Below are 12,956 nucleotides of genomic sequence, written 5' to 3' on the forward strand. Positions count from 1 at the left end.
CGCCCTCCCCAGCCAGAGCCGGGCTCAGGGCGGCTAACACCAGTAAAATCACAGTAACAACATAATAGGGGGAAAAGAGAGGGGGGGAGAAAAAGGAAAAAATAAAATACAGGTTAAAATGCAATTTAAAATGCAGCCTCATTTTAAAGTAGCCCATAAATCAAAACCATAAGGGGAGGGAAACATAAGGGTCAGACTGAGTCCAAACCAAAGGCCAGGCGGAACAGCTCCATCTTGCAGGCCCTGCGGAAAGATGTCAAGTCCCGCAGGGCCCAGGTCTTTTGGGACAGAGCATTCCACCAAGTCGGGGCCAGTGCTGAAAAGGCCCTGTCCCTAGTTGAGACCAATCTAACCACCTTGCGGCTTGGGACCTCCAAAGTGTTGTCATTTGTGGACCTTAAGGTCCTCCGCGGGGCGTACCAGGAGAGGCGGTCCCGTAGGTATGGGGCAACTGTGCCCCTGAAGGACCAGGTGCGCAGCCTGGGAGTCATTTTGGACTCATTGCTGTACATGGAGGCGCAGGTCAGTTCTGGGTCCAGGGCAGCCGTCTACCAGCTCCATCTGGGACGCAGGATGAAACCCTCCCTGCCTGCAGACTGTCTGGCCAGAGTGGTGCATGCTCTGGTTATCTCCCACTTGGACTACTGCAATGCAATCATCATATCTTGTGGCAGGGAGTTCCGTAGCTGAACGATGCCTTGCGTAAAACAGTATTTTATTTCCTCTCTCCTGAATCTGATTGGATGGGGGAGGGGGAAGCACTGAATGCCCTGTTCCTGATCCAAACGGTCGCAAAGTCGAACTTTCCCCCCTGATCCAGCGGGTTGGGATGGATGACCCTCCGGTGTCCCTTCCAAGCCTCCAATCCTAGCATCCATTCATTGGTCGCCACCAATCGAACCTCCTCCCAGTGGGGTTGCAATAAAATTCCCACCACGTTTGCAAAGCTCAGCAGGGACCAGTAAGGTTTCAAACTGGGTGGGAGACCGCACTTTGAGAGCAGGGGGTTGGACTGGATGTCCTTTGGGGTTCCCTTCCAATTCGAGGATTTTCTGAGTTCTCTGGCCAGCTCCGTCCCTTCCCCGCTCCTCCTCCTCTTCCCACCCTCCCTCTTCCCTGGAGGATCTTGGGAAATGTAGTCCTCCGACCCAGGAGAAAACTTCCGTATCTCCAGCTGGGGATCTGCCATGGCCGCTACAGCAGCCGTGGACCAAGACCCCGCCGCCTTCGCGGTGTCGATCCGGCCCTCCCGAGCCGAGGACTGCGCGGAGATCATGCGCATGATCCGGGTAGGCCCTTTCCCACGAGCAGGCAGGCAGGCATTCGACTGGTGCAGCTGCGTCCTGTTCAACTGCTGCACCTGTTGAATGTCCGCCTAAGCCCCGCAGCTGAGCCCCGGCCCTCCCTGCAGCCCGAATAGCAAAAAAAAAAAAAAGAGGTTTATTGCTTATTGAGCCTTCATCCTGGTTTGCAGGCAGGCAGGGTGGATAAAAATAAATGCTTTTAAAGAAAAAAATCGGATTTTTTTTTTATTTAAATCGGATTTTAAAATAAAAAGCATTTGGAGGAAAAATCTTTCTAAAGATAGTTTTCTGTTTAAGTTGCATTAGAGTCCAAAGGCTGTTCATCAGGAAATAAGGGTTTGTTTTAAGTTTTTCGTGTGTGCTAAAACTCAGTCTAAGTTGTTGTTGTTTTAAAAAAAATGTTTAACCACATCAGTTAACAAACGTGGATACATATGCTATAATGCTATTGTTTTAGTTAAATGTTTAAATTGTTATTAAGGAAATGGTTGTTTTTCTCCTTCCAATGAAGCACAGCGGAAAAGTTGTCCAAATAGAAACAGTTAACTTGTTAAAACTCACAATAATTTCGTCATTATCTGCCTGTCTGTTTCTAATAGTATAACCAAATCAGTAATTTTTGTAAAAACTACTCTGAAAAATTATTATTGCAAAAATGAGACATTCATCTGGTTGTAAATATTAAGATTATACCAGCAAGAATGAGTCTTTCTGTTAAAAAAAATATGATTTATATCAAGTCTTACTGAAATCGTGATTTAAATCGATTTGATTTAAATCAAATCCACCCTGCAGGCAGGGATTATTATTTAATTCCATTTATCTGTTGCATTTATATCCCACCCTTTTCCCCTACGAGGAGGGGAGGCCTTAGCTCAGTTGGCAGAGCACGACTCTTCATCTTGAGAGTTGTGGGTTCGAATCCCAAGTCGGTCAGAAAGATTCCTGCATTTCAGGGAGGTGGGCTGGATGACCCTGGAGGGAGGTCGAGACTTCTTTGCGGAGTTCATAGTTAAACGGCGGAACTCTTTGCCACTTGAGGCAGCGATGGCTACCAGCTTTAAAAGAGGATTGGTCAAACCCAGTAAGGATGACTGTTTCCTAGTTTTGCTGGATCTCTCAGCGGCGTTTGATACCATCGACCATAACATCCTTCTGGACCGTCTTGAGGGGCTGGGAGCTGGGGGCACTGTCATACAGTGGTTCCGCTCCTTCCTCCTGGGCCGTGTTCAGAAAGTGGTGGTGGGGGATGAGTGTTCAGACCCCTGGGCTCTCACTTGTGGGGTGCCTCAGGGGTCCGTCCTCTCCCCCATGCTTTTTAACATCTACATGCAGCCGCTGGGAGAGATCATCAGGGGGTTTGGGCTGGGTTTCCATCAATATGCGGATGATACCCAGCTCTACCTCTCTTTTAAATCAGAACCAGTAAAGGCGGTGAAGGTCCTGTGTGAGTGTCTGGAGGCGGTTGGAGGATGGATGGCGGCTAACAGATTGAGGTTGAATCCTGTTTTTGGGGGACGGGGGCGGGCAGGTGTGGAGGACTCCCTGGTCCTGAATGGGGTAACTGTGCCCCTGAAGGACCAGGTGTGCAGCCTGGGAGTCATTTTGGACTCACCGCTTTCCATGGAGGCGCAGGTCAGTTCTGTGTCCAGGGCAGCTGTCTGTCAGCTCCATCTGATGCACAGGATGAGACCCCACTCGCGGACTGTCTCTCCAGAGTGGTGCATGCTCTGGTTATCTCCCGCTTGGACTACTGCAATGCACTCTCCGTGGGGCTACCTTTGAAGGTGACCCGGAAACTACAACTAATCCAGAATGCGGCAGCCAGACTGGGGACTGGGAGACCACATAACACTGGTTCTGAAAGATCTACATTGTCTCCCATTACGTTTCCGAGCACAATTCAAAGTGTTGGTGCTGACCTTGAAAGCCCTAAAGGGCCTCAAAGGCCCAGTAGACCTGAAGGAGCATCTCCACTGCCATCGTTCTGCCCGGACACTGAGGTCCAGCTCCGAGGGCCTTCTGGCGGTTCCCTCCCTGCGAGAAGTGAGGTTACAAGGAACCAGGCAGAGGGCCTTCTCGGTGGTGGCACCCGCCCTGTGGAACGCCCTAACGCCCTCCTTTCAGATGTGAAGGAAATAAGCAGCTATCTTCTTTTTAAAAGACATCTGAAGGCAGCCCTGTTTAGGGAAGGTTTTAATATTTAATGCTGTACTGTTTTTAACACTTGATTGGAAGCTGCCCAGAGTGGCTGGGGAAACTCAGCCAGATGGGTGGAGTATAAATAATAAATTATTATTATTATTATTATTATTATTATTATTATTATTATGGCTATGGGGTGGCTACGAACCATGATGGCTCTACTTCTGAAGGCCAGTTATTGGGAGCCATGGCGAGAGGGGAGAGCTGCGTTCGAATCCTGCTTGTCGGTTTCACATAATGGGCGTCTGCTTGGCCAGAGCGTGAGACATTCAATCTCAGGGTTGTGGATTCGAATCCCACATTGGGCAAAAGATTCCTGCATTGCAGCGGGGTGGGCTGGATAACCCTCAGGGGTCCCACTTGACTCTATAATTCTAGGATCCAGAACAGGATTTGTTCAGGATATTGAGGAGGAATAAATTGAAACTGCAGGTGAGCGGATTTGGAGCGGAGTGCGAATTAATTGAAGCCTGGAAGCGGGGCCTGGGGGCGGGATTCTGATGCAAGGCTTTTAAATCCTTAAATGTAGATTAGCATATGCAAATCCTATGCAGATGTGCGGGCCCAGGATCTTCTCCAGCCCTAGCAACAGCCCCCTGCTGTCAGAATAAAAGGGAGCGAAGGCTCAGCCTGCTTTGCAAAGTCTAAACTGGGCACACTCTGTAACAGCGCTCATCCTGCCTGACTTCAAAAGGAACCTCCTTGGCTTTGAAAGGCTGAGCCAGGATTTAACCGGAGAGTTTGATGCTGTTTGTTTAGCGCTGGACCACGGCCAGGGATTTCTCTCCTGTGGGTTTTGCATTAGCATAGCAAAGCTCGCCGAAAGATTGTGTAATTGCCAGATATTGCTTTAGACTCTAGGCTATCCTTTCTCTCTGTGTGTCATTTGAGATTCTGCACAGAAATTTGCACTCCGCATTTTGCAATCCAGAGAGGCTGCTGGATCAGGCCGGAGGGGGCCCGATCCACTCCAGGATCCTGTTCTCACGGTGGCCGAGTGTGATAAGAATTTTTAGGTCTTAGATATAAATTAAAGGTAAAGGGACCCCTGACCCTTAGGTCCAGTCATGGCCGACTCTGGGGTTGCAGCGCTCGTCTTGCTTTCTTGGCCGAGGGAGCCGGCGTACAGCTTCCAGGTCATGTGGCCAGCATGACTGAGCCGCTTCTGGCAAACCAGAGCAGCGCATGGAAACGCCGTTTACCTTCCCGCCGGAGCAGTACCTATTGATCTACTTGCACTTTGATGTGCTTTCGAACTGCTAGGTTGGCAGGAGCAGGGACCGAGCAACGGGAGCTCACCCCGTCGCGGGGATTCGAACCGCCGACCTTCTGATCGGCAAGTCCTAGGCTCTGTGGTTTAACCCACAGCGCCACCCGTGTCCGTCTAGATATATATTAAATGTTCATAAATGTACCAACCAAGCATGTACATAGATCAGCACAGGAAGACCGACTTGGAACTGTTTTTGATTCCCAAACTGAGCAAAATATTTCTCTGCAAGGTCAAAGTGGGAAACCTCCCCATTGTCTCTTTCCTCACAAATCCTGTCTTAAGGGCACATTTAAGATATGAATAGGGTGTGAGCCTGTGACCTGGCTCAGGAACTTAGTATTTGTCATTGCAAAAGACTGGCCAGGCTCCCCAGGCAATCCAATCAAGTAACCTGCCAGACAGGAGGTAAACAAAGCACTCAGATTTCTGCTGTAGACCACCTTTTCTGTGATGTAGGGATGATGTTTGTGGGGGTGGTCTTGGACTCCAGGGAGGGAATTTAAAATGTCTATATAAGGGCAGGCACACTTTTGTACTGTGTTCCTCCTCCCTCCTGTATGTGGTGAGGGGAGCACCCTGTTGCAACAGATTAATAAAGATCAGGCTTACTAGCTGCTTTGCTTCTCAATATTCTCTGGTTGGCCTCTGTTGTTTTCTCCTACCAACTGGGAACCTATGTAAGGACTCTATATGGGCTCTTGGATGCCCCATAAGGGGAAAAGGGCAGATTTTTGTTTATAACACAACCCGGTCCGAAACCCACAAGTGGGATCTGAGAGCAAGAATATCACTGGTTTGCTCCTTTCTATATATAGGGTGCGGGACGCGGGTGGCGCTCTGTGTTAAACCACAGAGCCTAGGACTCGCCGATCAGAAGGTCGGCGGTTCGATTCCCCACAATGGGGTGAGCTCCCGTTGCTCGGTCCCTGCTCCTGCCAGCCTAGCAGTTCGAAAGCACGTCAAAGTGCAAGTAGATAAATAGGTACCGCTCCGGCGGGAAGGTAAACGGCGTTTCCATGCGCTGCTCTGGTTCGCCAGAAGCGGCTTAGTCATGCTGGCCACATGACCCGGAAGCTGTACGCCGGCTCCTTTGGCCAGTAAAGCAAGATGAGCGCCGCAACCCCAGAGTCGGCCACGACTGGACCTAATGGTCAGGGGTCCCTTTACCTTTACTTTTTATGTGTGGAAATTCAAGGTCTTGGCAAGTGAGATGGTGGGACAGGCATTATACCTGTGGTTCATGTTCTCTTTCTCCCTTTTCAGGAACTTGCAGAGTTTGAGAAAATGCCTGATCAGGTAGCAAACAGCAGTCAAGGTGAGGCTGAACCCCGGGCAGGAATTCTTGGGGCAAATCTTCCTTGGCCAGGTCTACTCACAGGGGTGTTGTGTTCATGTTTGGGGCACGATGGTGGGATCAGATCACTGTGGGCTGATGGTCGTTGAGGACTCAAACATCTTGAGGGCACCTTGTGTGGGAGACGGGCTGCATTTCCTGCCCCGACCTGACCACAGTGATCCATGCGACGGTCACCTCCAGGCTTGACTACTGCAACTCGCTCTACGCAGGGCTGCCCCTGAAATAATAATAATAATTTATTATTTATACCCCGCCCATCTGGCTGGGCTTCCCCAGCCACTCTGGGCGGCTTCCAACAAAATATTAAAATACTGTAATGCATCAAACCTTAAAAGCTTCCCTAAACAGGGCTGCCTTCAGATGTCTTCTAAAAGTTTGGTAGTTGTTGTTCTCTTTGACATCTGCTGGGAGGGCAGGCGCCACCACCAAGAAGGCCCTCTGCCTGGTTCCCTGTAACTTGGCTTCTCGCAGGGAGGGAACCGCCAGAAGGCCCTCGGAGCTGGACCTCAGTGTCCGGGCAGAACGATGGGGGTGTTTAATAGGTTATTGTATTTTAGTGTTTTGTTGGAAGCCGTCTAGAGTGGCTGGGGAAACCCAGCCAGATGGGTGGCGTATAAATAATAAATTATTAGTATTAGTATTATTAGTTTTTATTATTATTATTGTTATTGTTATTATTTCCAGAGCTCACCTGAACTTAAAAGCCCAAAGGTTTGGGGTCTGGTCTTCTTGCAGTGATTCCTGGGTCCTGCTGACCCTGGTTTTTTTCCACCCCCTTTCTCTCGCTGTCTCTTTGATACTCTCGTCTTTCTTTCCCTCTTTCCAGGACTTTACGAGGACGGCTTCTGCCAGGACCCCTTCTATAAATGTGTGGTGGCCGAGGTCCCCCCGAAACATCAGAGCAAAGACGGTAAGCGAGGTTCCTGCCCCCAAATCCCATCTTCCAATATGGCGAAGATGCAATCCTTCCCTCTCTGCCGCAATGGGGAGGTCCCCTTCTGTTCCCTCCTTCCCTCTCCCAATTAACCTCCGTCTCCGATGGGAGGAAAAGCAGAGGGAAGGATCGCCCAGGTTTGCCCCAGAGACGTTCTGCCTTGGTCAGAGCCCATCTGGAGTTCTGGGCACCCCAGTTTAAGAAGGATATCGACAAGCTATAGGGCGGCTGAGAGGATCAAGGGGTCTGGCCATATGAGGAGCGGTCGAAGGAGTTGGGAAGGGAGAAGAGGGGACTGAGAGGTGATAGCCACCTTCAAAAAATAATAGATTGGCAAATTAAATTACAGGAATTTGTAATTGAGATGGCTCGATGGACGAGCAAACTCAGAGGAAACTCAAAGCAAAAATGTGCGGGGAAATAGGATGGTTATAGAAGATATGTCCAAAAATACAATAATAGTTTTGACTCCGTGCTAGCGTTCGGGTGGCAAAGGAAGTAAAAGGAGGTGGACAACAATTAAGGATTTATTATGTTTTCTGAATGCATTGGGAAATCTATATAGAAAGGTTTGTTGTTTTGTGTACATTCAATTGTAAGATAAAATATACGCGAAGAGACTTGACAGGAAGTCAAAACTGAAGAAACGATTTTGTGAGATAAAAGGTGAAAAAATATTATTGTCATTATTATTATTATTGTGTGTGTGTGTGTTTGTGAGGGTGTGTGTTTTGCATGGAATGTTTGGGAGGAAATAAGACGGTAAATAACAAATAGCAAACAAAATATGGATGTATGTATTTTTATTTCTCAGTTATATTTTGTGGTAGTATGGTTCTGGTGGTTTTCTCCCCGCGAGAAGCCAAGTTACAGGGAACCAGGCACAGGGCCTTCTTAGTGGTGGCGCCCACCCTGTGGAACTCCCTCCCACCAGATGTCAAGGAAATAAACAACTATCTGACTTTTAGAAGACATCTGAAGGCAGCCCTGTTTAGGGATTGTTTTTAATGATTGATGTTTTAATGTATTTTTAATCTTTGTTGGAAGCCGCCCAGAGTGGCTGGGGAAACCCAGCCAGATGGGCTGGGTATACTGTAAATAATAAATTATGATGATGAATTAGATTTATAGACCTCCCTTCATCACAAGATCTCAGGGCGGTTCACAGGATAAAATACAAGGTAAATAGTTAAAATAACACAAACACCCCGGCAGACTCATTTAAAAGGGTGTAGAATATTGACCAGCCATTAATCTGCTATTGAAACTGTGTATAACGGAATTCAACAAGGGTTTTTCCCTCCTCCCCTGTATCAAAGATTGCAAATCCCTTTTGGGCAGGGCCTTATATTTTTGTTGTTTCCCTGAAAATGTCTATGAAACTCTCTATATGGATGGACCCCCCCCCCAAATTGATTTTTGAATTCTGAATTTATTGTTATTCACGTTTTATACTGTATTTTATGCTGTTTTTTGTTGCATCAGTCAAGTGCTTTAAATTTGTTGCTAGCCGCCCTGAGCCCGGTTTTTTGACCCGGGAAGGGCGGGGTATAAATAAAAAAATATTATTATTATTAACCCTTGGGGTGCATTGCAACTCTCCGATTCTGCGATTTGCAATCCGGGGTGAATTTCAGAACCACTTACCCAGGTTCTCATGCCACGGGGAGCGGCCCACAATCTCTTGGGCAGCCCCCCAATATATTTTCTGCCCCCAAGCAACTGCCTGGAGGAAAAGGCTGCGTTTGAATCGCCCGGGTCCTGTTTATGGTCAGCTGCTAACCTGATCCAGAAGAGCCCTGGACTGATTTTAGAAAAGCAGGTTGTGATCTTTTGTTGTCGTTCTTTCGTTTTTCCCGCTACAGGCCACACCGTCGTGGGGTTTGGCTTGTATTTTTTCACTTACAGCACCTGGAAAGGTAGAAACATCTACATGGAAGACCTCTACGTCATGCCAGAGTTTCGGGGTACGGAAATGCGGAAGGGAAGAAGCTGATTCCAGGCTCTTAATCTCCGGGTTGCGGGTTCGAGTCCTGCGTTGGGCAAAGATTTCCACAGCGCAGGGGGTTGGTCTGGATGACCGTTGGGGTCCCTTGCAACTCGACAATTTGGTGGATTCTATGAACAGCCAGGAACTACAGTGGTACCTCAGGTTACATACGCTTCAGGTTATAGACTCTGCTAACCCAGAAATAGTGCTTCAGGTTAAGAACTTTGCTTCAGGATGAGCAGCGGGAGGCCCCATTAGCTAAAGTGGTGCTTCAGGTTAAGAACAGTTTCAGGTTAAGAACGGACCTCCGGAACAAATTAAGTACTTAACCCATGGTACTACGGTACAATTAAGAAAATGTGTGTGAGAGAGAAAGAGAGAGAGTGTGTGTATTGGACCTTCAAAGCAACCTGGCGCCCTCCACTTTCATTGCACTACAACTCCCAAAACTCCCTGCGAGAAGCCAAGTTACAGGGAACCAGGCAGAGGGCCTTCTCGGTAGTGGCGCCCTCCCTGTGGAACGCCCTCCCACCAGATGTCAAAGAGAACAACAACTACCAGACTTTTAGAAGACATCTGAAGGCAGCCCAGAGTGGCTGGGGAAACCCAGTCAGATAGGCAGGGTATAAATAATAATAAATTACAGTGGTACCTTGGGTTAAGTACTTAATTCATTCTGGAGGTCCGTACTTAACCTGAAACTGTTCTTAACCTGAAGCACCACTTTAGCTAATGGGGCCTCCTGCCGCCGCGCCACCAAAGCACGATTTCTGTTCTCACCCTGAAGCAAAGTTCTTAACTTGAAGCACTATTTCTGGGTTAGCGGAGTCTGTAACCTGAAGCGTATGTAACCTGAAGTGTATGTAACCCGAGGTACCACTGTATTATTATTAGGGACCCCTGACCATTAGGTCCAGTTGTGGCCGACTCTGGGGTTGCGGCGCTCATCTCACTTTATTGGCCGAGGGAGCCGGCATACAGCTTCCGGGTCATGTGGCCAGCAGGACTAAGCCGCTTCTGGTGAACCAGAGCAGCGCACGGAAACGCCGCTCACCTTCCCGCCGGAGCGGTACCTATTTATCTACTTGCACTTTGACGTGCTTTCAAACTGCTAGGTTGGCAGGAGCAGGGACGGAGCAACGGGAGCTCACCCCGTCGCGGGGATTTGAACCGCCGAACTTCTGATCGGCAAGTCCTAGGCTCTGTGGCCACCCGCATCCCATATATTATTATTATTATTATTATTATTATTATTATTATTATTATCTGGAAGGAGTCCGGTTGCTTTGAAAACAAAGGTAAAATTTGGAGGGAGTGACCTAGACCAGATGAGGGCGGGACATGTTCTGGGACTTGATAGTGGAAGCCAGGATGCTGTGGCAGAGAGTTCCCAAGGCGTAAATACCGGGGGGGGGGTATTTCCTTCCTTCGAAGAACCCAGGAGTCCTGTCTTCCTTCTGAGCTTTTCCTCTTCCGTCGCAGGGAGAGGCATTGGGAAGAAGCTGATGAGCGCCATTGCCCAGGTAAGAGCTGCCCCTACACAGAAATGGAACATTCTGCATGCCAGGCAACTGCTCTGCTATGTTCCTTTTTCCCTAGAAATAGGAACATTAGAAGCTGCCTCATAGCCAGTCATGCCTCTGGGGTCCACCTAGCTTCATATGACCTGCTCGGACTGGCAGCAATAACTCTCCAGGGTTTCAGACAGGTGTAAGGTAAAGGTAAAGGGACCCCTGACCCTTAGGTCCAGTTGTGGCCGACTCTGGGGTTGTGACGCTCATCTCGCTTTATTGGCCGAGGGAGCCGGCGTACAGCTTCCGGGTCGTGTGGCCAGCAGGACTAAGCCGCTTCTGGTGAACGCCGTTTACCTTCCCGCCGGAGCGGTACCTATTTATCTACTTGCACTTTGACGTGCTTTCGAACTGCTAGCAGGAGCGGGGACCGAGCAACAGAAGCTCACCCCGTCACAGGGATTTGAACTGCTGACCTTCTGATCAGCAAGTCCTAGGCTCTGTAGTTTACCCCACAGCGCCACCCACATCAGGCAGGTGTAATAATAACAATTATTATTATTATTATTATTATTATTATTATTATTATGCCTCACCCATCTGGCTGGGTTTCCCCAGCCACTCTAGGCGGCTCCCAACAGAATTAATGATAATAATAATGAAAAAGTGATAAAACACCAAATATTAAAAGATTCCTTAAACAGGTCTGCCTTCAGATGTCCTCTAAAAGTCAGGTAGTTGTTTATTTCCTTGACATCTGAAGGGAGGGCGTTCCACAGGGCGGGAGCCACCACCGAGAAGGCCCTCTGTCTGGTTCCCTGTAACCTCACTTCTCGCAATGAGGGAACCGCCAGAAGGCCCTCGGAGCTGGACCTCAGTGTCCGGGCAGAACGATGGAGGTGGAGACGCTCCTTCAGGTCTACTGGCCTTTGAGGCCGTTTAGGATTTTCAAGGCCAGCACCAACACTTTGAATTGTGCTCGGAAACGTACTGGGAGCCAATGAAGATCTTTCAAGACCGGTGTTATGTGGTCTTGGCAGCCGCCCCCAGTCACTAGTCTAGCTGCCGCATTCTGGATTAATTTCAGTTTCCACGTCACCTTCAAAGGTAGCCCCACGTAGAGCGCATGGCAGTAGTCCAAGCGGGAGATAACCAGAGCATGCACCACTCTGGCGAGACAGACAGTGGGCAGGGAAGGTCTCATCCTGCATACCAGATGGAGCTGGCAGACAGCTGCCCTGGACACAGAACTGACCTGCGCCTCCATGGAGAGCGGTGAGTCCAGGATGACTCCCAGGCTGCGCACCTGGTCCTTCAGGGGCACAGTTGCCCCAGCGCTACCCAAAGATCCCAAGAGTTGAACCCACAACCTTCCGCATGCCAAGCTGATGTTCTCCCTGCTGAGCTAAGGTCTTTCTTCTTCTCCTCTGCAGATTGGCGTGGAGAAAGGATGCACCCAGATGAAGTTCTCGGCTCTGGACTGGAACCAAAAGGCCATCGACTTATACCTTGGCAACGGCGCCGTGGACCTGACTGCCACTGAGGGCTGGCACATCTTCCGCTTCGAAGAAGACGCCATGCGGCAGCTGGCAGAGGGGGCAGCCAGCAAATGAAGCGCGGGCAGAGATTTCGGAACAGCAGGAAAGGAGACTGTCCTCCATCGGAGAACCCAGGAATCCGCGTTCCTTTATTCACTCTGGACAGAGTGGTTGGGGAGGTCTAGCAGTAGCAGGGCCGCCGCTTCGTAGATTTGCAAAATGGCAGAGCTGGATGGGGACCACCAAAGGTCATCTATCTCAACCCCCTTGCGATGCAGGAATAGCACCCTAAGAATCCCTGACAAAGGGCCATTCAGCCTCTGCTTCGAAACCTCCAGGAAAGGATAGTCCAGCACCTTCTAGGAGTACCAATGTTGAATGACTCTCACCATCAGAATCTGCTGAGTCCGAATCTCCTTTCTTGTAAACTGAAGCCATGGGTTCGAGTCGTACCCTCCGGGGCAGGAGAAAACTAGCTTGCATCTTGTGATAGCCCTCCATGTGAAAGCCCTTAAGAAATGTCTCGTTTTCTCCTGCTCCGGAGGGTATGACTCGAACCCATGGCTTCAATCTCAGTCCTCTCTTCTCCACGCTAAATATCCCTAGCTCCTTCAACTGTTCCTCATACGCAGGCTGCCCCAACTTCGGCCCTCCAGATGTTTTTGGCCTACAACTCCCATGATCATTAGCTAGCAGGACCAGAGGTCAGGGATGATGGGAATTGTAGTCTCCAAACATCTGGAGGGCCGAAGTTGAGGAAGCCTGCTCATAAGGCTTGGTTTCCAGACCCTTTTGATCACCTTGGTTGCCCTCCTCTGCACACCTTCCAACTTGTCACTCTCCG

General features: G+C 49.3%; 1 protein-coding gene across 1 annotated transcript; it reads left to right on the plus strand.

Annotated features, from left to right (window-relative positions):
- The first annotated feature begins 1,127 nt into the window (after positions 1 to 1,127).
- LOC128400181 (thialysine N-epsilon-acetyltransferase-like) lies at positions 1,128 to 12,630 on the plus strand. Its single transcript, XM_053362248.1, has 6 exons — positions 1,128 to 1,289; positions 6,046 to 6,097; positions 6,966 to 7,049; positions 8,939 to 9,040; positions 10,546 to 10,586; positions 12,008 to 12,630. Exons 1-6 carry the CDS (start codon positions 1,188 to 1,190, stop codon positions 12,185 to 12,187), a joined length of 561 nt encoding a protein of 186 aa, XP_053218223.1. The 5' UTR covers positions 1,128 to 1,187; the 3' UTR covers positions 12,188 to 12,630.
- Positions 12,631 to 12,956: the final 326 nt, after the last annotated feature.

This window comes from Podarcis raffonei, chromosome 13 (genome assembly GCF_027172205.1).
Source record: "Podarcis raffonei isolate rPodRaf1 chromosome 13, rPodRaf1.pri, whole genome shotgun sequence".
Taxonomy (NCBI): domain Eukaryota; kingdom Metazoa; phylum Chordata; class Lepidosauria; order Squamata; family Lacertidae; genus Podarcis; species Podarcis raffonei.